This window comes from Cygnus olor, chromosome 2, assembly GCF_009769625.2.
Source record: "Cygnus olor isolate bCygOlo1 chromosome 2, bCygOlo1.pri.v2, whole genome shotgun sequence".
NCBI classification, from domain to species: Eukaryota; Metazoa; Chordata; class Aves; order Anseriformes; family Anatidae; genus Cygnus; species Cygnus olor.
In genome coordinates, this window is record NC_049170.1 from 139,151,869 (window position 1) to 139,178,229 (window position 26,361).

The 26,361-nt window shown below is 47.5% G+C and overlaps 1 protein-coding gene and 2 long non-coding RNA genes across 5 annotated transcripts in view; 1 reads left to right on the forward strand and 2 right to left on the reverse strand.

The window, feature by feature from the left end:
- Positions 1 to 3,354: 3,354 nt before the first annotated feature.
- On the reverse strand, positions 3,355 to 11,941 carry LOC121065681. Of its 2 annotated transcripts, XR_005817247.1 has the most exons (6): positions 11,654 to 11,941; positions 10,689 to 10,862; positions 9,992 to 10,110; positions 6,541 to 6,676; positions 6,004 to 6,221; positions 3,355 to 5,537 (listed from the first exon to the last, which is right to left on the reverse strand). It is a non-coding gene; the product is annotated as an uncharacterized LOC121065681 (long non-coding RNA). The 2 variants fall into 2 exon arrangements; XR_005817249.1 differs by lacking the exons at positions 9,992 to 10,110; positions 10,689 to 10,862; positions 11,654 to 11,941 and adding an exon at positions 7,164 to 7,877.
- Positions 11,942 to 12,342: 401 nt separating this feature from the next.
- LOC121065682 lies at positions 12,343 to 18,905 on the reverse strand. The gene is made up of 2 exons (XR_005817250.1): positions 18,859 to 18,905; positions 12,343 to 14,075 (listed from the first exon to the last, which is right to left on the reverse strand). It is a non-coding gene; the product is annotated as an uncharacterized LOC121065682 (long non-coding RNA).
- A 65-nt stretch (positions 18,906 to 18,970) lies between these two features.
- GRHL2 (grainyhead like transcription factor 2) overlaps positions 18,971 to 26,361 on the forward strand; it is a 64,469-nt gene continuing 57,078 nt past the window's right edge. For both annotated transcript variants that reach the window (XM_040548650.1, XM_040548651.1), the window contains exon 1: positions 18,971 to 19,216. In XM_040548650.1, the coding sequence (XP_040404584.1) occupies positions 19,197 to 19,216 (20 nt within the window). In that variant the 5' untranslated portion in view covers positions 18,971 to 19,196. The remainder of the gene's footprint in view (positions 19,217 to 26,361) is intronic.

Consider the following 26,361-nt stretch of genomic DNA (forward strand, 5'->3'; position numbering starts at 1 on the left):
CATCAATAGCTGGGCTGCAGTCAAACAATGCACTGTTTGCTTTGTCCCAACCAGTCTTGGGTGAGCCAAGTTCTGTATGTCAGGACTGAATCACTGGTGTTTTGTTAAATATAGACAGCTTTTTTTCTTTTTTTTCTGTTTCTCTTTTTCTACTACAACTGCAAGTACATAATTAAGCCTATGTGAGCGTCACCCTATTCAATGAAATAGAACAATAAATGCTGCAGAAGACCCCGTATGGTACTCCCCAAGTGCCCTGAAGTCTTGATAACTCCAAAGTTAGGAGATGCCAACACAGAAGTTACCCCAGCAAGTGGTCTGGAAGGGCTCACGAGCCCCGTGGGGGCTCCCCACCGAGCTGCACCCCCGAACCCCCAACACGCTCCTTGCCCTGCTCCTCCTGGGGACCCCTCCCTGTAACTTGCTTCTCCCCTGCTAGGATGCCATCCTTTCTGTACCACCCAGAATATGTTAAAGTTACTTTGCTCCCTATTGTCCTTGCGCTAACACTGCCCTTCAGTTTTAATTGTTCTGTTTTCTTCCTGCTGGTTACCTCCTCGAGGAATAGCTCCTTGCAGCCTCTCCTCTCAGTGCACCTCCTCTGGCTGGAGAAGCCTTTTTGCAGCAGTACAGCAGTTATTCTACTTCTCCAGCTTCTTGTTGTCCCACCCAAAATGTCTAGTTCTACCATCTGAAATAGCATTCATGGTCTAGCTTACATCTGGGAAGTGTCATCCTGCAGAGACACAGCTCCTGGTGGCGTATTTCCCTTCAGTAATGTTGAGACCTCTGGGCAATCCGGCTCCAGGAGAAGGTAGGAAACAGAGTTCATGTCTGTAAACATGAGGACAGAATTGGACAAAGTATTGTATTTTTTATCTATTCTTACTCTCACATGCAGCAGAAACATTCTGGCTAAAAATTTCTTAATCTGTAAGCCTCAGACCAATAAATATTTCAGGAAGCTTCTAAACAGGTGAAGTCTGGAGAAGGACAGCTCAACCCAAGGTGTACGGCGTGGAGAGTTTTGTGTGTCCTTACCCAGGCAGCAGCGGGTGACACCTGTGGCAGTCAGACCTAGGGTTGTGTGAAGCCACCTGCTCTATTCAGCCGCCCAGGAAAGCTCCTAAAGAGCTGCTGGGAGCACTGAACTGTTGGCAGCGTGCTGTGAGGAGGGAGAGGCCCGTACGTGCCCGGCATTGCCCTGTTCAGCTGTCACACACCGGGCAGACTGAGAAGGACTGCAAAAACCAGCAACAGCCACTGCGTGTTCGGTTACGAGCCATGGGAGGGACCTCTCTGTGTTTGGTGACTCGGTACTATAGTGACAAAAGCTCCACAAACACTTCACGGAGCCGGGTCATGTGTTTTCTGTTCCTCCTGACGTAGTGTGGTGCTGCTGGCAAATGACCTGTGGCGGTGAATTCCTTTGGGTCGGTCCTTTTTCCACACTGCTCTTCTAGAATTTGCTTTCCTGGGGTGAGAGACTATTTAAAATGCCATTTATGATTCGCTTTATCTGGTGGACTCTTTATTGGTAGTTACCACTGAGCAACAGAGCCCTCGTCATCTACTCCGGAGTCCCTGTATTCACCCCAAAGTAGTGCCAGCCTTCTGTGCAGAACCCAAATAGCAGGTGGAGTCATCCTGCTTTTTAATTAGCAGTGGTCAGTCACGGTAAGCTTCGTTCACTGGTGGCACGATGCCCCTTCAAAACACTGTGCACTCCCAAAGGCACATTTACTCGCTGTGACTGCACAGCTACAGTGGGAAGGTGCCTCCCAAACCATCCCTTCCATAGCTTCATCCCTTCAGTGTCCATTTAGAAAAGCGTTTGGTACACTGGCTATTCTTCCAGTCTTTCCAAATTCCTCATATCACGTTTGTTCCTGAGTCACCTTTCATTGACGCCACTCTAAATGTTTACAACGGCTCTGGCGGCCGTGCTGATATAGCAGAAAGCAGCAGCAACCGAATGGAAAGATTAAATCCCTTCTGCTCACAGAAAGCGTTTACGGAAGTGGAAGGTGAAGGAAAACTCTCTCAGAAGGCTGCTGCTGGTAGAGCTTTTCATTCATCTTCTGCCATGGCGAGGCAGCGTGATCGCCACCATGAAGACCATGATGAAAGTGTTGCTCCTGCGTGCGGCCGGGCAAAAGCAATGCCAGGAATGTAAGAAGCAGAGAGCACTGTTATGCCGCTGGTGTAACTGGTCTGGAGAGCCTCGGGGCTCCAACACAGCATGCAGATCCTGTCCTCCTATCTGATGAGGAGGTGACGGGAAACCTTAAGAGGCTGAAACAGACACTGGGCTGTCTGGTCTGGAGATGAGGAGGTTGAGAGGCGACCTCACAGCTCTCTGCAGCCTCCTGAGGAGGGGAAGCACAGAGCGAGGTGCCGGCCTCCGCTCCCTGGGAAGTGATGAGAGAGCAGGGGAGGCTGAGACTGGACATTAGGAGAAGTTTCTTTACCGTGAGGGTGGTCAAACACTGGGACAGGCCTCCTAGAGAAGTGGTTGATGCCCCGTGCCTGCCAGTGTTCAAGAGGCATTTGGATGATGCCCTTAATAACATGCTTTAACTTTTGGTTAGGCCTGAAGTGGTCAGGCAGTTGGACTTGATGATCTTTGGTAGGTCCCTCCCAACTTCTGTTCTATTCTAAAAACAAACAAACAAAAAAACCCATAACATTATGGAGGTCAAAAGTGTACAGGAGTTCAAATGGTGCAGTTCAAACTCTTCACTTACGTTATTGCTATGTGCATACGTGGTTGGATGGTCTTTACTCCATACTCCTCTTTTGACATTGCCCCCTTCCCGTCTCTGCCCAGTGAGGGGATTTCAGGGGCTGGGAGCAGAGCGGGGATGCCACCAGCTCTGCCTACTGGCAGGTCCCTGCAGCTTCTCCATCCAGCCCCACCACCGGGGTGGTGGCAAGGGCGAGGGAATTGGCCATAGGGCAGAGCATTGGTCCATAGAGCACAGATGTCTCCATGCTCCTATGGTGGCTGCTTGTAGCCTGCTTGGAGCTTGTGAGGAGCAGTACAGACCTCGCTATAGGGTCAGCTAGTCATCAGGGTTAATGACCACATATTAGCCCATACACTGTTGAGCAAAGAGACTCCCTCTTAATGAAGATCAGAGTAAATAACAGTGTACAAATAGTGTTTTATGGCTCAAAGTAATGCTGAGTCCTTTAAGATCAAGGAAAATCGCCTCTAATTGTGCTTGGACTTCTTCTTCCTCGAATGACATCAATCAGTAGACCAAGAATCAAGTCCTTTCAGCCAGGGAAGACATTTATAAATAAAAAATACATTATTTTTATTAAAAATAAAAAAAAATACTTTGTCATTTTAGTGAAATAAGGTTACAGTGAATTACGGTGTGATATGAATAAACAGAGATTTATGAATAAATAGAGATTTATAATGACGTATGTGTACATAACTAGCAGTACTTATCATCTGTCTCTCGTGGTTAAGAAGATGGGACGCACTATTCTAAGTCTACAGGTGAAACTATAGAGAGCAGGAAAGAGGATGTGGCTTCTCCAGTCACACAATAGCTTGCTTGTCAAGCATGAAACATGCAAGTGAAAATGCACAAATGCAAAAGCCTGTTCACAAAGGGGAACAAAAATATGAAAACAAAATATGAAAAGAATCAGCAAATGATTTTGTTCCTAAAACAGAAGGTTACTTGCCGTGAGGAAGAAATATCAACCATTTTAAAAACACCTGCAAATTCCCTGACAGTCCACATAAGTTATCCCACGGGTTCCCTCTGGGGACTGGACTATCGGAGGGGCTGATGCAGGGTGCTGGCAGGAGCTGGAGACGGGGCTGTTTTTCACAAAGTGCTTTTATTCGATAAACTCATCAGCGCCTGGATTCATGCTAAGGGCAGAGCTGAGGGCTGAGCACATAAGCTGTTTAAGTGTTTCTAAGCCAACTGATGCATGGTTTCCCCATTTCACATTTATACCATGCCAAGTGAGCTTCTCAGGTCTGCTATAAGCCATTGTGCCAGTGCTGGGGAGCAGTGCACGAAACCCTTGCAGATCAATCCTTCGGCAGCACCTGAGCCATGCTGGCCACCTGGTAGTGTAACTTTTAGACAGACATGCACTTTTCCTCAAATCAGCTCTACCCTATCTCATCTTTTCCCTCCTTTTTTATCTCCCGTGACATTCTCATTTTTTGAGAAGGAATCAAAACTCTCCTCTCGATGGAAAAAAAAAAAAAAGGGGGCAGCTGCTTCTCAGCCTTTTCCTCAGCTTGTCTTCTCTCCCGCTGTTTACTTTACTCCTTTACCTTGCAAACAGCTCACCGTCTTTGAGCCCGGGCTAAGCCCAGCCCTTTTGTGCCCTGCAGTCATTGCTGCATCTTTAGGGGAAAGCTGATTCCCAGGAATGCTGTGCATGCACATACCTATCTGGGCGCTGCACCCACACCTGCCCACCTGGTAACCCAGCGCCTGCTGGCCCTTGCAGCTGCATTCCAGCCAGCAGAGCTATTGCTCGCTAATTGTTACCTGTCAAGCGGGTAAACGAAGCTCTTGGGCCAAGTCCAAACAAGTATATATTTCCACAAAATCCTACACTCACAAACCTTTCACCTCTTTGCAGCCCCACCGACGGTTTTCGCCGGGACTGATCTGAAAGCACGCTATTTCAGACGGATGGAAAAAAAAAAAAAAGTGGCATGTTTGGCTATTATTTGTTGTGACGAAGCTTTCCTGTACGTGTTGATACCTGCAGGAGAGCGGAGGATTACCAAAAAGGGGAGAGAGGAGCAGGCAGACCAATAAACACGGTGCAGCAAACGTCTCCAAAATCACACGAGCAGCAGCGCTGCGCTGATCCAAAATCGGTGTGGGGACGGTGAGGGATTAATCTGTAAAAACTCCAGAGGCTGAAAAAGTTAGTGTGCAAAGTAGCCCGGGGCCATGTGGGAGGGCTGGAAACTGGCATTTCCTGCTCATTTCGCCCAGTTCAGACTTGCTCTGCCGAGCGTGGCAGGATCAGCTCGCGTAGCGGGAGGCTCACTGCACACAGGCAGAGGCAGCAGCCTGTTGCTGTTGCCCAGAGAGCCTGTAAAGATGGCAGGATTTAACTTTATCAATTTTCCTGGGGAAAAAAGGCTCAGACCAAGCTGCTCCACCACCACAAAGTTCGGTCCCCCTGGCTAATTTCACAGAACAGACTTTCCCCTGCAGAAGCACTCACAGAAAGGCTGCTTGCTCTTATGGTAACATCTGAAATATTTTGTATGCTTCTACATCTAAATGCAAAAATAAAAAGTGAATTCTGCCCCAAAAATACAGCTATAAATCATTAAAAATTAAGTCCCAACTTTTCTGTGACCCTCCATCCTACAAGGTTGGGCTTTAAGCTCTCTGTGCCCTGGGCCATGGTCCCCACACATCCTCACGGCGTGTGACACGACCCAATGACACTTCTCCTTCAGTACCACGATTCAGCCTCACCACAGCTCACCCTGTGTCACAATGAGTCCCCCAACTGTCAGAGACACCCTAATAAACAAAGAGGGGAGAGTAAATGGCATAAACCAGTTGTTTTTGGTCATAACAGAAACATGATCTCCCCAGCACGATGGTAATCTCTCTCCACAAGGGCTGTGGATAGCCTACATGGTGAGCCTGATTTTGACCCGTCTCTCACCTCAGCTTTACCCCAGTTAAACCAGACTTCTGTGGATCTCCCAGGTGTCACCTCAGACTACAGGTGAATTTTATTTTGGAAGTGACCCAGTGAAACCAGTTGTTAGACCACTGGAAAATTAATTGGGCTTTATTTATAACTCCCATTTATAAAGCTATATAAAAAAAATCTTATTTGAAAAAGCATTTAAATATCTATTTTTCAATTCAACAGAAGCTTCAGACTGAGGTTTGGCATACTTTTTTTGGAACAGGCTAATGCTTTAAACTTATATATATATTACATATATATATATATATAATTTTTTTATTGACTGACCTGAGAACAGATGTACTTGCACAACTCAGTCCAGCACCTTCTCTAAATGGTGAGGGATTTACTCAGAAGGGATCCTGGCACTTAAGCAACCAGGTTTCATGGGGCTGAGCAGAGCTTTGGGCTCCTGCAGACCCAATGTGTCAGGCACAGATTCCTACAGGAATTAGAAACTCTTCTGCACTTTCTTCTCTGTAGTTTCTTCCTTCTTTTTCTTCTCTCTGTTGTAAAGAAAACAGTGTAAGAGATAGGATGTCCTGCAAGGTGATGAAAGACGCAATGGTCTCCAGGAGGTTGCCAGGCCTTTCCAGACCTGCCTGTTGAGGACCGTGAGTGGCAGGTGGTGGAAGAGTTCACTAAGTTTCTTTATAGGAGGAACAAACACAAAAGAGAAGTCCCTGCCCTGGGGGAGAATCCTCTTAAGATTCCCCCCAAATGCTGCTCAAACAAATGGAGGTCCCTTTGCGAGCTCTGTTCAGCTGATTGATTTGGGATTCCCCCGTCTTTTTGACTCACAGTGAGATTAAACAGAGGTCTTACATGCTCCTAGCTCCTTGCCAGGCTCCAGTCTGGAGTATCTTTCAGCCTGCAGTGCTGTCACCGACTTCCCACTCTGCATCAGTCACCGCACTGACCAGCTTCCACTCGGTGTCTCAGTACTACTGTCCAGTAGCACCTGAAACCATCACTAATGGTACCCATGGGTACTTTGCTTAAAAGGGAAGGTATTTTAAAAGATGACTGATACAAAGCATACCTGTTTAAAAGCGATTGTGTGAAAAGCTGTCTTACTAATACCCTCTTAAAACCAGTTGGAAATAACGTGGCCAGAAAATGTTGATTTTCCATGTCTCTCTCATTCCCATTTTGACAAACATTTACTGAAGGTTCCAGGAATCTGTCGCTCCACACAGGCTGTTAAGATTCCTGGAGCACCTGGGTTCTTGGAGCTGCCCTGGCAGCTGGTTTTATCCACGGCAGAGCTGGCTGTCTGGGGCTGTCGTGTCTATTCTCCCAACAGGATTTTTGAGGGGGGGCCAGAATAGCTCAAAGTTCGAGGTTTCTCTTTCAGGCCTGTTGAAGAACTACACCTGAAAGTCTGTTAACTTTTCCCAACCATGTAAGTGATCAAATAAGATACTAGCTCTGCCTGCAAACCTTACCTCTTCCCATATCATCACTTTTACAACAACATAGCTGCTATAAGAAGGACATCCTCTTTTTAATCAGCTCTTACTGGGGGTATCACGGGTGATTCAGCTTTTTCTCAGCAGCTGGAGAAGAGGGTTGGTTCTCTGGAGGGTTGAGGAAACCAGATGACAAATGCCCACCTGCTGATTGCCCAAAAAGCTGACTCCACAACCACCAGCTCACCCACCACAGGACACTGCCCATGAGCACAGGCTCCTTATTTTATCCCACTTCTGGCTCCAGCTTGCGCAAAACTGCATTACTCAGAGAGCTGGTAACATGGAAAGAAAGCTTTCGAGCTTCTCTAATGATCGCAAGTGAAACTTGCTGGTATTGCTACTTGATGCCTTTGTGAGGTTTAATATTGGTTAATTTAATTGAGAGGGTGTGTAACAGTTTAAAGCTGTGTTTGCACTTGTTTCAGGTTTGAAAAACTAAACGTGGGGACACGAAGAAAACATGTAACTCTTCAGAGTTACAAAACGGCCTTCTAAAATGAAAAAATATATGAGGGATTCCCACATATAAATGGAAAACAATTGGGCAAAATAGATGTGCTCCTAATTAAACAAGCCCTGATTAGTTCAGTGGTGTCAGTGATGCATCAATGACACCAGTTCCTACCATTTTGTATGTCTCCGTTTTCCAGATGCCAAGCTCTTGGATTCATATAACACGAGGGTATTAATTAAAAAATCACTGATTCTTATACCAGCAAAAAGCTTGAGAAAGAAATACTGAGGCACTGACAGGCAGATGAAATGTTTTTTAAATGTCATGGTTCTACAACACAATGCAAAGAAGGGGCTGCCGCTGCCTGTGTGCATTCACTTTGGAGTCTGGAGCAGGGTTTGAGGCTTAGGGCCTCTGGAGCGTGTTCTGTCGTCTGCTGCAAACCTGACATGAAAGAGGCAGAAAGTAAGATAACAAGGTTTGTGCACTTGATAAAAAGAGAAAAAAAAAAAAAAACAAAAAAACGAGCTCAGGTCTCAAATGCCTGTACGTTTGCTGTGGCTCAGGACGCAGCAAATGCTTGTGTGTGTGTTAGGAGAGCCTGCTACGGTGCTGACACGATTTATATCTTTCCATCTCCACGCTGCCTGCTGCCCACAGCCCTGGCTTTAATGCTTGTATCAAGGGCAAGAATTGACTGCATGGGCCAAGGTGCTCGGTGTGAGACAGCTGGGAGGCGTGCACGCCAGCTCCTAGCCGCTAATTAGCCACTAATCCCGTGCACTAAGGTTCCCACACACCATGAAGGCTTCCTTTGGTGACTTTTCAATTAGCATCGTAACACCCCGAGCTTTGTGTATATTTATGTTTTCTTCCAATTGTCAGGGCCAGCCAACATAAATTAAACCAATTTAAGAGTATCTGCCTGTCTATTATTTGGCAGCTATTAGCCTAAATTGCCATAATCCTCTTCCCAGCTGAGAGTCAGACGCATTTAATGTTAACCTGGGTATGACTTTACTGGTATTCTTCCACGGAAAACGCAAGAATCAGGCAGGCACTGCTACAAAACTGGAATTCACTTTTGCACATCTAGGGGAAACCTGTGGGAAACTCCTGTCCTGGTATGTGACGTCTAGCAGGAGGAGACTGCATGGATAGGGGGGCAAGGCCTGCACCTCGATCTCAGGCTGGACAGGGGCTGTACACAGCAAATCTTAGGGGAATTTTAAGGGAGGAGCAGGCATGTGGCATGGGGAGAAGAGCCTGCAAAGAAATCCTTGTGTTCGACTCCTCTCCTAGAACTGGAGACCAGGGCCAGGGAGCCTGCTGCAGCCCTCGGCGTTACACAGGCTGCAGGATTCACCTGCAGGCCTGTGGGGCCTGATCCACAGCTCACCAAAAATAGAGATGCTTAAGAGGACTCCGTCTGCCACACAGTCAGGCCTGAACAAGCAGTATGTTTTGAGGGAGAAAATCACACCAGGCGCTTAGAGAGACCTAAAGTCAGAGGAGGCTACAGACCTACTGGGTGTATGACCAGTCAGTGAAGTGCAGGCCAAGCAGTTCCTGGACACAAAGGACTACGCATTTATGTACCCCAAAATCCCTTTCCTTCACACCGCCACCATTCATATGTGTTGGGTGATGGGGGCAAGCACACGGCCAGGTTGCCACTGCCCCATTGCTGCTGGAATTTTAACTGCTGTTTTGTTGCATGGAGGACATCCACCACCTCCCAGCCCACCAACCTGCACTCAGCGCAGCCGAGGGCTGCTGCTGGTGCAATTCCCTGCATTAACAGGAAATCTCTGAGCAGAGGCACTTCAAAGCTCTCTCCCCAGGCTCAAAAGGCTCTCTCCATTATAGTGCGATTGGTTGTTTACACTGGGGTAATTGATGTCTGTATAATTGGCCTTGTTTACACTGAAGATTTTCAGATATCCTTCGTCTCCCTTCCCCTCTCCCTGGAAGCTCTGGAACCCAGAAGGAGCAGCACAGAGGGGAAATCCCCCCTCCCTGCCCCACAGCTTGCCAGGCTGGGTTTAGAGGGCCAAAGCATCTAATTTAACCCCAGGCACCTACTGTCTGCAGCTAACAGAATTTGAGCGCTAGCCAGATGTGAAATCACTTCCAAAGCAAAGAAGGGTGATGCAGTGCAAAGGACAACTTAGAATGACTGACATTTTTCATAGTACTGTCTGAAAACCAGGCACAACACCTTCCATACACACATCTGTCAAAGGAAAGTTGGCCATTTCACCCATGACTTAGAAAACACCTTCTTGACCAGATAGCTGCACTCTCCCATAGACTTCCATGAACTCAGTAGCTTCACTGTGACTACCGTGATGCTGATGCTGTGAGGTTGTCTTGCACTTGCAGACATCCACCACTACTCCAGCTGCTGGAGGAGGCTGAAAGGCTCATGAAACAGACGCTGCAGAGCTACTGGTGATGCCGTCTCTGTGAAGCCAAGAGATATCACGTGAGCCAGCCACGTGTGAGACTCCAGGAGAAGAACTGGGCTGGGCAAATGCTCTAATTAATTCCCCTTGCTTACACCTGGAAGGCTTTTATTCATCTCAAATAGAAAAGACTGCTTCTCATGCACTTTCTCAATTGCTTTAACTCAAAACTAAAACTGACTTACTGCCAAAAGAGGTGGGCCTGCCCTACAACCCCCATCCCCTTCCTCGTGTTGTGTCCAGCACTCCCACAGTTTGGCAGTGGAGTTTTATGGGGTCAAACCAGCCTGTTCACCTGCCTGAAAACTAGTTCTACTAAAATCAGAAACAAAACAGTTTTCTGGAAGAGGAAAGAGCAAGGCTGCTGCTGTGACACAAGAGGGCAGAAATGCATGACCTAGAGTAAGGAGGGAAAACTCTTCTGGGCAGCCACGTATTCTTCCAGTGGGCTAAGCCAACCCATGGTGACTCAAATGCTTTTATCTGTCAGGACCCTCACAAAAATGTGCTTTGTTCAACTTCATTGCAAGATGAAGGGTTGAAGTATGCTGTTATCAAGCCATTCTCACACCTCACCTCTTACAGACAAGGTCCCAGGAGAGCCAGGGTGATGGGACGTCCTGAAAAAGGCTGCTTTTCCCCAAGTTGCTGCCTGCTCATTGCAGTGACCTTGGGGCTATCAGGGAAATCCCCGCTAGGGGATTACTTCCTGCTCCACCGTGTTGTGGTGCCAAGCTCAGTGCTCACCACCTGCACTTCATACAGGAGACAAATAATACTGAGAAAGATTTTATCACGAGTTATAAAACCCTGGTGAGGATGGACTCCACTCGAGGAGTTCCAAGGCGAGAGCTGTCCTTGAAGCCAGCTACGACGCTGCATCATCAGTTGTCCTGCGTAAATACCGATGCCAGTTTAGAGTTATCAGTGCAATATTTAACTACAACCTATGCTGCACAGGAGCTAAACCAATCGGCTCTGATAAGACAAGACGAAGGCATCTGGGTCTAAAATCCTACATTACAAATGTGGCTTGTCTATTTTGTGAGCACAATTCATTCGGAATTGTTCTCCCCCCTTAAACTCTACTGTCATCTCTGCAGGTGATTTAAGCTAAAATAGGGCAAGGCTAGACCAAGAAAGGCATCTTGCACTCGGGCACTGCCTTGGAGCCCACGGAGGGCTGTGGTGAGGTGGCAGCTTTAAAGAGCAGTTAGTCATGACGGTGTTTCAGGGGCTAAGAATCTATAAGGCACTCAATGCTCCAGTGCTAGTTTGTCAAAACATGCAACCCCTGCCTGTAGAGCTTAAAAATAAATGTGTTCCATAGTGGGGAACTCACTGGTTTCAGTGGGAATGCAGGAGTACTTTCCAGGAGTCGGGCTGAAGCATTCAGCAAACTACTTGTCTGCTTCTGGCAGCAGCCGGAGATCTGGGCAAGGGGTAATAAATTCCTGGCTCTGCAGAGATTCCCCACATAACCTTTGGCAAGTCAGTTGCTCAAAAACCTCACATATAAAACGGAGAGGTGCTGCACCTACCTCCGCGTGTCTGCCTTGTGCACCTCCCCTGAAACCTCCACGGGTCAGGAACTGACTCTGGCAGTGGGTACCTGGGCGGTGAGAGCTTGAGCAACTTCATGATAGCAAAACAGTCTTTGCTCGGGGCTAGGGGACTGCAGGGTGTCAGTTTGGCTTCCCTCTTGTACAGGTTTCCTGAGCTTTTGTGTCCTCCTGCACCTCGTTCACTCTGGAATGACACAGCCAAGCTATACGATTTCGCCTCCCACCCCAGGCAGCTTAACCATGGTGTTAATTAGGAGTGATTTATACCCCCACGGATGGTAAAAGAGGGTTTATCTTCCCCCGAGAAGTCCTAGCACTCAGAGCAAAGTTTACAGTGAAATAAAGAACAACACACATATCTCACCCCCACCCTACCCTGCAGGGCTATTGCTCATGTGTGGGAGCTGGAGAAAAAAAGCAGTAAAGAAATGTAAATGTGCCTGCTTTCCCCCTCACACCCAAACACTCCGTATAAACAAACAGCCATCACCAGGCACTCTGTTTTCTAGTCAAATAGAGGCAAGCAAATACTCAGCATCCCTGTGGCTGAAGCCACATAAAACTTCTTCACTGCCGAATACTTTCACTTTGCTTAGGAAGGAGCTAAGATTTCCACCGACTTGGGAAAAGGGAAAAGAAAGGAAAATGCAAAGAAAAACCACAGATGTTGTAAATCAGTTTATTGTGCTGGAATAAAGGAAGCAAAATGTGCAGCGCAACTCCTGGTTACACACAGTGCCTATAGGGCACGGCACGGCAAGAAGTTTCTGCATCCTGAATGAACTGAGAAAACACGGATGTTTTGTCTGATCCTTCTCTCAAACAAGGGGCTCAGAGAAACAAAGGTAAGGGTATAAAGCAGCACGCACCACAGCCACGGGACATGGCTGAAGGAGCTGGGACTACCTCGTAACTCCAATCTGCGCTAAAAAAAAAAACAACGAAAAAATCAATACTGGATTGGGCAGTGCAATAATGCACATGGGTAACAGCGATACTGCAGAAGGAAAACGAGGCGCAAAGGAACTTGGAGCCAGCAGCCACGGAGACGCCCTGCGAGCCCGATTCCTGGGCCTGGCTGTGGCAGGACGAGGCAGGGCTGTCACCGCGTGTCCCGGGCTGTCAGCGACGTCCTCCCAGCGGCAGAGGAACAGCAAAAATCTACTTTCACAGCAGAGAGTGAGCTGAGATAAAGCGGGCTTGTAGGCGCACGCAGGGCATGTGCATTGTATAAACACGGTATCGCCGAGATGGTGAGCCCGATAGGACGGGCTGAGTCCGCGGTTGCAGGGGAGCTAGAAATGGGGTCTTCCCCAAGCCCCGGACTAAATGGTCCTGAAGCTCCTGAGCACTGAAGAGCCAAGCCCAGGCAAAAGGAAAGGCCAAGGGTTATGTCAGCAAGCTCTGATTCTACATTGCCCCAAAAGGCTGACGGAGTGATGTTATATACGGCCTTCATATTTATGAACAAGGTCGGTTGGAGTGCTTTTTTCTGAAGTACTCCTCCATTTCAAAAGGGAACAACAACAAATACTAGAAAGAGACACCGCTACACCTGCCTGTAAAGGCACTAAGACAGGGCTGACAAAGCTTAAACAGAAGCGCAGAGACACACGGTCTCGTGACCTTTCCACAGAACAAGGCACAGCAGAGATCTCTTGGCTCCGACACTGGTTCCTTTTGTGCCACCAGACAATTCCCTTTATCCTCTGCCCTTCAAGTAGAATAACATTTGCCTGCTCCTGAGGGCAGCCACAAGGATAACTGAGCAACTGCCTGGGGGCTATCAGCCCCACCTCCTCCTCAGCAAGCCCTGAAAGCAGCTTTTTTCCGTTTGCTGTGATTCCGTAAGTGCCGTGCTATTTGATTACAGCATTGACTTATTTGGAGGAAGAAAACGCATCGATTCTGCGTGAATCCGAAGCTTTGTTGCCCAACTCCTACTGCTCCGATTGAAAAGTGTTTCGGTGGATTCTCTGGACTGAATTTACTCGAGTGTGGGAAAAGTAAACAATCAGTTGTTTATATGCCATCCTTCACCGTGTGCCTGCTGGAACACTTGCACCTATTTTAAGACATGGTGTCAGAGCAAAAAGAGACTTCATCGCTTTTAGAATGCTTCTTCTTGCGGTGCGCTGTCAGACCTGTGGAGGAGCTTCTGCATTTTTTTAAAACTCTCAGCTGATGCAGAGACATACGAAGCTCCCAGGGAAGTGATCAACATGTGAAAACCTATTTCAGATTCCTTTCGAGTGATGCTCAGTAAATCATAATGATTCAAGAACTGACTGATGAGAGCTGAGAGCGGGAGCCTCAGTGGCCAAGGCATTCTCTGCCATTCCCAGTCCCCAGTGAGAGCCCTCCAGTCCCAGTCCACCGCCCACTGCAGACCGTACCACTTTAATTCTGGGAAAAAAAAAAAAAGTTGGTTTAGAAACTACTACTACTGAGGACTAAAAACAAAAACAACAAAAAACACAACAAATGAGTGTCCCAGTAATTAAACAAAAGGATATATAGGTATTAAAACAAATTTCTTCTGAAATTCTATTCACAACCTAAGTGACCTAGCATTATCTCACCTCTACTCCAAAATAGCTGAATTTAAGGATTACTCAAAATGTGCCCATGGATTTGCAGATTTGTTCTATGATGCTGCAAAGGTGTTGTTGCTTAACAGGGGGTGCTGGACAAACCCTCAGAGAGATGCACTCTTAATAGAGAGATCAGGTTATTTGGGTTCTCCAGCTCTGGCCCATAATGACATCACGCAACTTTAATTTCAGTTTAATTAAGGTATTTCCAGAGTCCCGGATCCCACAGCACATTAAGTTGTCTTTCAGGGATGCTTTCTTATTCTTTTTCACACTACAGTTTTTCACTAAAAGCAAAATTACAGTCATTAGGTGACCTAACTGTATTTTCCCCTTGTTTCAAAATGCTTGGGTGAATCACTAAAAAAATACTATCAGAGAGATCAAAGCATCTGCAGAAAAGTTATCCGTGTGTATTAAATTCTACTGAATCGGTTCCAAAACTGTGAGTAATCTTTATGAAATGGATTGGTACTTTAACATCTATTAATCAAGTATGAACCTAATATTCCAATCTAGTGTCAGACTTAGCTGCCTTCTTAGCTGTCTCAGTGTCTCAATCCCAAAAGGATTGCCAGGCTCTGAGCTATCTGCATCACTAAAAGTGATTTTTCCTCTTTTAAGTTGAAACCACATCACCTAAGATCGGAGCTGCAGATATAATGGATATTAACGTTACAACTCTGACATCTTTCAGAATCACGAACTCTACACTCATAATGAGCAAACCAAAAATAAATAACCCCCATCCTTTTTTCTTACAGGTTTCCAGGTTGCTTTGAGTGCTCTGAAAGAAATGCAAATCGGCATTTCAAATAGAAAATGCCACAAAAAAAAAAAGCTCCACGCCCTGCCTTGTGGCCAGGAAATGCTTGATATTCCACGGTCCTCTGTGCTGCTGAAGCGCTGCTGCCACACGCCATGTGGAGGGAGGCATCTGGAAACTCCAGGTCGCTCCAGGGATCTCAGCTGACCTGTGTGGGGAGCACAACTGGCAGTTTCCTGGCAGCACGTACTTGCCACTAATCACAGTATCCTGATAGCACTTTCACAGTTTTATTGTGAAACATTAAAAGCGAACTGTTATTAGGATCTTGGTTACTTAGTAGTGCTTTCTTAAAAGTTAATAGTGTAACATAATTCATTATTAGAGCATAGTAGCAATCCATTTGGGGTCCAGGAGGGCTAAAATCCATTTATTTTGATGTATGTGATGGCTTTATTGAAGTCAGCTGAAGATCAAGGTCTGTGCAAATCCCAATAAATATAATTTCACACAGAAGACGACTACAAAGGAAAGGCTATGGGAAGGACTAACAGTAAACGTATCACAGAATTTGTAGGTAGGTGGTTGTCTTTGAACTTACTGTGCCAGAGTGCATTTTGTATCAACAGCCATCAGCGACACAGAAATATATAAATAAAAATACGTGGTAATCGTTGCATACTGAAAACCCTTGTTTTCAAACATCTCAGCTCTCACCGAACTACTTTACAGCACTGTTTTGACATAAATACCTCCCTAACGTCTTCTATCGCAGAGACTTTTAATAGTTTTCTGAAAGATATTTCAGTTGCTTTGTGCAATTAGTAAGCCTAGTTAAGCCTTATTTGTACACTCCATTTCCTTTGCCGGGTGCTGGCAAGTCCAAACAACGTTGATGCTACGGAGCAAATAATGTAAACATGAGGTAAAGCTGTAGACAGTTGAATTCTACACTGAATCCTTAGAACAACGCCACAAAAAACCTGGCAGTTGCTGTGCAAAGAAGCAAACAGTATGAAAACCAGCAATCTACTATTTTAGGTTGTTGCTGAACACTCCAAAGATGGGTCCTATATGTTCAATAATGCATTGCACGACCGTTTTATTTTTGCTCTACGCAGCCTTTATTCTACGGGAAGCAAGACTGGTCTGGCCAGAAATAACATTAGATGATTTTTCGGTGACTAACAGATTAGTTTATAATAATCTTGTAACTCGTGAAGAATGAGCATCGGGCTGGATTAGGCAGGACTTGTTTGACCTGCTCGGCCAGAGGTGGACTCCGGCGCTCACAATTTGATTCCAGTCTGCAGCCTGAAGCACAAGGCTCGCCCAGAAAATGATGAGCCCAATGCCTGCAACCTGGTTAAAATAATTTTCAGGGTCTATTTTTCCATCTAAGCAAGTCCCAGCTAAATAACAGTTGTCATCTCCAACAGCCTCAGCCAAGCGTTGCTTGCTGCATTTTCCACTCTGTCCCTACCTTTGACCTTGGAACACTTCTGCAGGTGGTGAGCAGCAGAGCTCAGCCTCCTGACTACCTCGTTCTACGAGAACTTCTCCTGAGGGAGGGCTGCTAAAGACGGTTTTGTAGTTGACCCAGTACTAGAACAACAAACTCCATTTCAGTTTGAGTTACAGTCTGGGTTTGGTCCAAGACTGCAGATAGCATCAAATGCCGTTTTCTTTCCTGTAAAATCACACATCAGCAGCATTTCTACCTGGGGAGGTTGGTATTTTCAAAAGTGCTCATCACTGATCTTCCCCCCATTTTTGCTATACATTTCATACAGAAAAAAAAATAAAAATAATCCACTTCCAGATGCTTCTCATAGTTAAAACATTAAAAAAGAGAAAGCGGATACCTGAGTTGGGGTTAATCCTATTGACAGTGCTCAAATAGGTAACCTTTTCAGGCTTCTTTCAGCATAACAAATATTTGTGAAAGAAATGTTATCATTTCTGCATTTAGCAGGGAGGTTTCATTAACTTAAACTGTTATAGCATTCCCCCTACTTCTCTAGAGCAACTCTCAGTATCTCACACTGATGTGCCTCAGAGGCTCAACTTGTTTTAAGACTACATAGTAATTCCGTATTCAGAACGACTGCTTTATTTGTAATGAATAAATTACTCTGTTTCTCTTTGTTTTATGAAGCCTCACGGCTTCCCCAAAATGTGTTATACAAAGCAATTTATGCAAACATTGTTATGAATAACGGCCTACAGACCGAAAAGTTTAAAACCAGTATTTGCTATTCAAAATTCAGGCCACATTAGCAACTTTTGATTGGATCCACAGATTGCATGATAATGTTTCTTTCCGGTGACTGATGAACAGAGGAAGAGAAAGGCTAACTAATATCTTGTGCTCAATCAAAGTGTCATTAATCTAGCTGAAGTATTTTTCTAATTCTGTTTAGTTAAAAATACGATGGAAACCTTCACGGAGCTACGCTTAAGCTGACTTAAACTGATCTCTTCTGAACTGGCTTAATTTGGTTATTTACTGTGAATACAGATAAGGCCAGAGACACAGTAACAGTTATTTGTGCCTGATTGTGATCCTGTAACATCAAAGACTTCAGAAAGTCAAGCTTGATTTCAGCTGCAGCAGTAGGTGACAGAAGATCAGGGCCCTAGAATGCAATACTGCACGGTTAGAGACACACATGCAGAACTACAGGTTTGGTTATATAGGTACTTATTGCTGTGAATATCCCTCCTAGTACATCCCCATCAGGTGAAATCAAAGGTAGAAAATCCTTCTCTTAGGACAATATAAATCGCATGGCTTTGCATCATTCAGCAAGTTAACTTTGTTGTGAATATATTGGTCTACTTTCTCTATACACAGCAGAGATAAAGTTGGTATGCCTAGGACAGGAAGGTGTCTCAAGGAACAAACGGGGTTAAGTGCGGTAGCAGGAAGAATGAGTAGGGTCCTGACCTTCCTCCAGTGGAGGAACGGAGACTGAGAGCAGGTGAGAGCAGATGGAAGTCTCTCTGCTACCTTTCTACTCCCTCTTCTCTAAGTGACCCCTTGGGTTCGAGGCCCTCATCCTCTCCTTTCCCCAGCGGGTGAAAGCTGCTGCCTGCACACCCTGGTCCTAGGGCAGCACCGAGCCCTCCAGGCAAGGTGCACAGGAGGGTGGGTGACCGTCAGTTTGATGGCCGGGTCCTCTCCAACCACTTCTCTGCTGTGCGGAACACCTCGTTCTGGCTTTCCTCTTCTCTCCAGGCTGACTTTCCTCTTCTCTGCAGGCTGACAAAGCAGACCCCTCGACTCCCGCAGCCCCCAGCTCTCAGATCCTCACAGCACCACTCCCCTCCACAACACGCCCTCCGCACTCCCACGCCCCCCAACATCCAACCCACCCGGCCCCAACCTAAGCTCCACGTCCAAAAAAAAAACAAAAAACAAACAAAACAAATAAACAACAATCCAACACCGAGCCGTCCCCCGACGGCGGCGGCGGGGAGGCGCTGCGAGCCCCAGCGCCGCGTGAGGCGGCGGGGCGGGGGCGGCTGCCTCGTGAGGGAGCCTCGTGAGGGAGCCCCGACGGCCGCCTCGCCCCTCCAACGGCCACCCTCCCGCCCGCCGCCTCAGCGCCGCCATCTTCCCTCCCTCCCTCCCTCTCCCCTCAGCGGCTGCCCGGCGGCGCGAGGCGCGCTACCTGGCGCGCGGCGGCACCTTTACCTGTGCGCGCCTCCGCCAATGGCAGCGCACCTGCCCGGCCGCCCCGCCCAATCAGCTCGCGGCTCGCCCCCCCGGCCCCGCGCCTTTAGCCCCGCAGCCCGGCGCCGCTCGGCCAAGTTACCTGCGCGCGCCCAGCCCGGCCGCTCGCCACCTGCGCGGGGGAGGCGGCGGCGGCGGGGGGGGGGGGCGGAGGAGGTGGTGGGGGGGGGGGGGGCGCGCTCGCTCCGCCGGTCCTGCCTCGGCTGCCAGCCCAGCCGGGCCGAGCCGGGCCAGGCTAGGGGGGGAGCAAAGCAACCTGAAAAAAAAAGAAAAAAAAAAAAAAAAGCAGAATTACCAGTAGCTCTGGTTCTGCCGTCCCGGTGCGTTCACACGCCGCACACGCCTTTACCTGCACAGACCTGAAAGTCCAGTTCCACCGGGGAGACCGAGGAAAAGGGGAGCGAGTTCATTGGATCAAACATGTCACAAGAGACGGACAAGTAAGTGATGGCAGCAGGCACGCTGCGCCCCGCCGCTCGCCGCGGCCGCCCCGTGCCCTCCTGCCCCGCCGCAGGCACGGGCCGACAGCGAGCCGCGGCCGGCTGCCCCCCCCCCCCCCCCCGGGGCGGCCCTTCGGGCTTTATTCCTTTACTTCTTGTATTTTTTTTTTTCACTTTTTGGGCTTCCCCACCGCCCGCCTCGAGCTGCGAGCGCCCCCCCGGGCCGCCCCGACGGCGTGGGGAAGGCCCCGCGGCCCTGCTTCGCCGCGACCTTCCTCCTCCTCGTCGTCCTCCTCCTCCTCTTCCTCCTCTTCTTCTGCTTCCTCCCGTCGGGGCTACCAAAAAGCGCCGAGCCCGGCACACGGCGACACGGAGCTACGGGCAGCCGCCTCCTTCCCCCGGCCGCCCTCGGGTTCGTGCAGCGCTCGGTGCGGAAAATGCCCAAATTCACTTTTTTTCCCCTATATATATATATATTTTTTTTTTTTTTCACGCCCCGTTGGGGTGTGTGGGGGAAGACAGCGTCCAGGGAGGCGGCCTGGCAGCAGGCGCAGGAATGCGGCCGCAGCCCGCCCAGCGGGGCCGCCAGGGCCATTTTGGGTGCCCGGGCTGCGGGGCGGCAGCGGGGCGAGGAAGATGGAGGGCAGGCTGCGGGGGGACGGCGGGGCTGGCCGCTTCGTGCAGCCCCCCGAGCCGGGGAGGTGGCCTCGCCCCTCTGCTGGGCCGGGAGCCGGCACCCTTGTGCTCCCCAAGGGCCTTTGTGGAGAAGGAGGTGGAGAGGAGGAGCCTGCCCTGCCGCCTGGGATGGTGACCTGGGAGAAGGACAGAGAGGCTTGGTGACAACCTGCCTGTCAAGAAGGAGGTTATCTGGCAAGAGAAAATGCCAGGGTTGAGTGGCCTGGTAGGGGCACTCCATGAAGATTCTCCATGAAGGGAGGAGAATCTTTTGGAGGAGAAAGATTTAAAAAAATAAATATGACTCCTGGCCTTCTCAAACCTCATCCGACAGTGGTAGCTACTAATGTGAAATAAAAGTGATTGTGGTAGGAGTTGAGCTCCCAACCCTCACTTTGTTCCCATCTTTGTGGCAATGGGAACAGGAACCAGTGCCACGGGAGGCCCGATAAGTGCCGTCTGTGAAATGAAGGCGATTGTGGCAGGAGCTGAGCTCCCAGCCCTCGCTTTGTTCCCATCTCTGTGGGAATGGGCACCAGTGCCTCAGGAGGCCCGATAAGCGCCATCGGCCCGTGATTTAAGTGCGAGGAAGGGAATGAGGAGAGAGCCCGGAGGGATGCTGGCGAGGCGGGGAGGAGCAGCCGAAAGAGCAGTCATTGAGCTGGGAGGGGAACCAGGTTAACTCTGAAAGACCCGAGGGGCAAGCAGCCTTCAATGAGCGCATCCAAAAGCTACACCAGAAGGAGAAAGGGGCCTGCGAGGTGCTCCCTGGCCAGGCATGCCTGCCCTATGGCTCATAAGGGCCACGGCACACCAAGCACAGTTACTGGGAGCGAGAGGGGAATTTGGGGGGGAAGTGAGCAACTTTGTACCGCGGCCAGCTTTGAAGTAGAAAAATAGTGCAGCTGGAAACCTATATTCTACGTAAGACTATAAGAACTTGGGCAAAAGTTCTTCTCCTCTGGGTTTTGGATGCTACTAAGCCATGGGACCATCCTTCCTTTCACCGTATGGCATAGGGGTAAGCTGCAGAGACCGGGGAATTAATGTCCTTTGTCCCTGCTCTGTGTGGTGCTGCTGGTGTTACCACTGAGGGAGAAGAGAGCACTGCAGAGCACGTAGTACCCTCAAGTAGTAGTAATTCCCCTGCTGCAGGTACGCCCGTGATCCGCTTCTGGTCGGAGGTATTTAGAAAATCCAGAGGGGGTAGGTAAGAGTTTGAAAAGGAAGTCAAAGTAAATCCCCTGGGCTCTGTATACACAAGTGTAATGTGAGAAGACAAATACATTTGTTTTCAGAAAAGATGGAATGAGAAATTAGACTAGGGGGTTGCATGGGAAGGCTTTTTTTTTTTTTTTTTAAGGCTCTAATTATATCCAATGAAAACCTAATCTGAGGAGTACAAAATTATTCTCCCCCACGTGGTCTTCCTTTTACTTAAAAACAAACCTTCCCTACAGGCAGGACTGGGTAGGGAAGCTCATTATTTTCGAGGTCAGTTAATTTGTCAGTGTCATTGGACATGTTTTTGAGGGACTTGTGCTAGCAAAGTGCTGATGCAGACAAGTAAGCAGCAGGGGGGGTGTTGGAAGCACGGAGGGGCTGCTTTGGGTGCTACCTGCACCATCACCTTTAAGCAAGGAAGGAAGGTGGCCGGTGAGGTGAAAACGCTAAAGATGAAGTCCTTTGATTCTTATGCTAAGTGAGGAGCTTGGAAGGGGAGATTATCCCTAAGACACTGTGCATATCTCCCTGTCTTTGCCTTTAGTTTTTGTGCTTAAGTTGGGTCTTGCCTGCTTTCTTCCCCAAGCTCCTATCAGCCAGAAGAGATAAGACATGATTTCACATGCATTTTTCAGAGGTAGTACCGACCTCAGCAGGCCGTGGCCACTTGTTCCTGCCTCCCTTCCACCCCCTCAGTTGTGTCAATAGAGCTGTTTGTGCCTCTGGAGAACTGGGTAAGAGGAGTGTGGGGCTGAGCGTAACCTGGCCTCCCCTTGGAGGTTATTTTTGGCATCCATTTTTCCTCAGCCTGGGTTCATCACGCCATCCAAAGACGTAGGCCGGAAAGCTGCTCTTACTGTAGTCTATAGAAATAACTTATCACCGCACAACTCCAGATTCATGGCTAGTAAAGCTAATTGGTGACCTCAATACTTGTGAGTCTTAACGAGGCGTTAGAGATTGCCACCAGCCCCATGAAGGAGGAGCAGCAACTGTACCACCACCGCGGCCTGCCTCCTGGGATGTGACACAACTGTCCCCACACTCCCGCTGGTGTGTAAGTCACGAGTCCCACATGGGCTGGGGCTGAAGTTGTGTGAGGAATGGGCCCAGTGGCAGGCCCGAGCTGATCCCCGTGGCTCTGGCCGGCCAGCAGCGTGACGGGGAGCTCCAGCTCGGCCGGGCAGGCTCCAGCCACCTCCGTACGCACGAGAGCGGCTGAGGACACCGGGCAGACGGGGCTGGGGCATGCTTAGGCTGACCACATTAAGGAGGGCACCCAGCACGTCCGTGTGGGTACATAACTGAGGGGAGGGCAAGCCTGGATGTGGGAATGGGTTCAGACCTGCTCCTGTGTGTCAGCGGAGGCATGTTCCCATCCAGCTTGCTTGTGGCTGAAGTCCATCTTGGACTCTTCACAGGGTAATTTGGCCCTGGTTTCGTATTTCTTCCTGAATGTGTACGTGTAGTTGCTGCCTTCATAAGATTTAGCTTAAGCGTCCAGTACAGTAACAGCAAAAGGGCATTTATGGTTTACAGTGTGATTCTGTGAATTATACTTAATTCTTTCTTTGAGGGCCAAACCTGTTCCCACCAACTGACGGGGAATGGCAATTAGGTTGCAGACTGCTGTGCTATTTATTTATTTATTTTTCCACTGCTGAAGGTCTTGATAGACAGTCCATTGAGACGAGTTTTCCAGTGTTACTCATCCAGGAATGAATGGAGCAACGGGAATTAGAGGTGTTTAGTGCTTGTACTTTTCAGATGTCAAACTTTCTCCAGAAAAAATGTCCATATTCTCCAGAAAATGTCCATCTCTGCACAAGGAAGGTGGAAAGTCAGCATGCAGAACCTCACAGAACTTGCAACAGCAAGCTTAACTGAGTGGAGTAAGGGTATGAAATGGTTACGTCTTGCTGTAACACCGGTGTGTCTCTAGTGAGGCCAGACCGAAGATCAAAGCAGAGCAGGAGGGAGGGTTTTTTCCCAGGTCACTTACCTGCTTGCAGTGATCACATAAACTCCTCCTTGTGAAGGAACAGTAAAGACATCACGCTTGTTTTGCAGGGACACATGAAGGGGAAACGATATTATTATACTGACTGACATTTTTTTTGTCAAAAAAGTTTCACAAGTATTAATCCAGTGCAGACCATGATAGTTACCATAAGTACTTTCTTCTTTGATTATGGAGCAGCCCATTAAGTTGCCTTTTCTTTTTTTTTTTTAATTTCACACATGCACACAAAGTAGCATTTTTAAATGCTGATTAGGAATTCATCATGGGATGAATCTTCATTAGCTTTCTAATCAGTGATTGGGACAGCAGTAGCTAATTGAAAGAAAAGGACTAATTAGTTCAGATGCCCTAGTATATGGGGACACTGTCCTGTTCTTTAATAGCACTAACTTTGTAAAGAAGAGAGCTGTTGCTTATGAAATATGTAACCAATGAAACCACATTAAGTGCGTATGAACTGTGAAGAAGTCAAATATTGCAACATACCTGTAAGTTAAAAATGTCTTCAACCTTGAAGATTACACATATCCATGGATTTGTTAATTTTCCTAATAGTTTGAGATAATGGCATCTTTCATATTTCTATATTTTAGTTGATCTGTAAAGTGTGCTTTTGGTTTTATGCTTTTTTTCTTTGATATTGTGGGTAATCTTGACTCCCGGGATTGCTCAGTCCTGGAATACATGCTTTCCTTCTGCCCGTGTAAAACATTTTGTATTCTGAAAACCCAGCAATCTGCTATTAGTGCAGCACCGATTCCACTCCCATTAACCCGCACGGGAGTAATGAATGAGCCAGGGCTGCGGGGTCAGCGGGCAGGTTAACCTGTGGCAGGCCAAGGAAGCTTTGTCATGACCTGTTTTTAATTTTAAAGCCTACTGCTGCCGCTTCAAGGCAGCTAAAACAACTTTGGGTGCTGTGCGTGCTGGAAAGTACACTTTTGAGCAAACCAGAGCATGGCCTGATCTGAAGCTGCTCAGTAACTGCTAGTTTGGAGCAACTCCGTTAGCTGTAAGGTCGTGAGCTCCAGAGAGTCTTCGTTTTTTGAGATGTCATTGTTTCTTCTACCAATATGCTGAAACCTGCCTTTTTTTTGAGTGTTCTCTGCTTGGCTTTTTTTTTTTTTTTAAAAAAAAAAAAAAAGCAATGGGCTTAGTGCAGTAATAAAAATGATTGTCTGGTAGAAATAATGTTTAAGTAAGAGTCAAACAAAACAGTCTCTGAAATCACAGGTATAAAGTCTGTCTGGAGATGAGTAATTGCCTGCTTGTGAGAGTCCTCAGTAGGCACTTGCTAGTCTTTGTTGCACAGCTCTTTTTTTGTACCTCCACTTTGACATGCTTAATAATATTTTTGTCAATGTTAATGAATCACCAATTTATTTTAATCTTGTTAATCACTATTACATGGTTAAGTTATTTTGGGTCTGAGTAAAAACAAATAAAACTTCTAGTACACATGTAATTGTTGAACTAGTCTGTTTTGCCATTCTGTTTGTGCTCTCAATGTATTTTACTTCCTCTCGGAGTGTTTTGTAAAGGTAGAATAATTTCTTTTAATCATTTAACGTGTTTGATCTTGTTTGGATTTGTCTTGCACTCAAAAAGCATAATTGCCCCAAAATTGCGAGAGTCCCAAACCTGCATTCATTAGTAGGCAAAATTACTCGGCCTCTTTAATGGGAATTTTTTCCTTGGTATGGGCAGCTGGCTGGGCCAGAGGACATCATATCTTCTGCTTTCCTGGTGGTCTAAATGCTTTGATTTTTCCTTCACTCCCAAGTCATTTGTGTATTTATATGCCCACTGGATTGGGCTAAGTGCATTTTGGAGACCTGTTCATGCTTCTGGGGAAGATGTGATTGTCGGCTGTGAAAGATAAAAATACCAAGATGCATGGGCCATAATTTTCCTGTTCATTAAGCATTCACGTTCCTTTGGAGTTTTAACAGAACACAACTGTCTTAATTGAAACAAAAATTGTTGCTGACTTTTTAATTATAACTTTGGCAATAAATCCTGAGGAGTCAAAACTTTTTTTAAAAAAACTAAATAAAACTTGCAGTGAGACAACGGTGTATTTTTTTTTTAACTTCATGTCTAGGAAGAGCAGTACGCTGAGGGTAGTAAATTGGGGCTAACCATTGGATCTCACTTTCCAGCACTAGGAGAATTAGGGCTAGGATTTACACTTCTTTCTATAACGAGCACAAAGAGAAATTTATGGTCTGTGATCTGAAGTTTAACTTATCCAGCTTCTATAGGATCTGTCCTTTAGCTGATTTTTAAATGGTACTTAAATCCGTGCCCGTGGATTCATATGTACGTACATCAGTTGTAAGACAGATTGTATGAACATCTGTTGTAAATCTGCTTTATAGCAGCCTCATAGCTGCCCCGAGAGTTGTGCAAGTGTAAACTAAACTTACAAAGGGCTTTAGAGCTATTGAAACACTTACCAGTGACTGATCACACTGTGTCCTCCTTAGCTGTGTCACAACTGAAGTGGGAGCCTTTTCCAGCACTTGGCTGTGGCTGGAGCATGTTCCTGTCCCTTTTTGTCATAGCCAACGAAACACAGGTGCTGTTGAAGTTGTCTACTTCTTTGCACAGGAGGAAAGCTAAGCAGGCAGGTTTTCTTCCCGTAGCACCCTGGGTCACAGCATCCTGCAGCCAGGTCTCTGAGCTGGACATTGCAGGGATTGGAAACCCAGGATGCAAGCAGAATCCCTTTGGCTAGTGTCTCGTGGAACTTGTGTTTCTCCCAGGGTTTCTGGATCGGAGACAGTTGCCCTGTGTGCTTTCTTATCAGCCAACAAAAAGTGAGTTTGTGATAAATATCCCATGGCCTTGACGTGCTGGGCAGGGAGCCAGCACGACGTGAGTCTGTCTTGCCTTTTCCAGTTACTTGATTGGCGCTAAAATGTGTGCGCTTTATAATAGTTGTGTGGACCAAAGCCTCGTGTTTCTGCTCTGGTCTCGCAACCGTTTGAAGAGGTGCTGCACATATGTGCCTGCTGCTCTGGTCTCACAGGCGTAAGAACCAGGCAGGCTCAGGCCTGGGCCAAAACCTGCAAACTGGGCTTCCTCCCACTCCCTTACTGCCCTGCACGTTATACCTGGTGAGTTCCTGTCCAGCACCTCGCCTGCACAGGGAGGGGATGAAGAAGCCTGTAAGGACATGCAATGGAGCACTTCAATTCTTACTTTATTATTTTTCTTC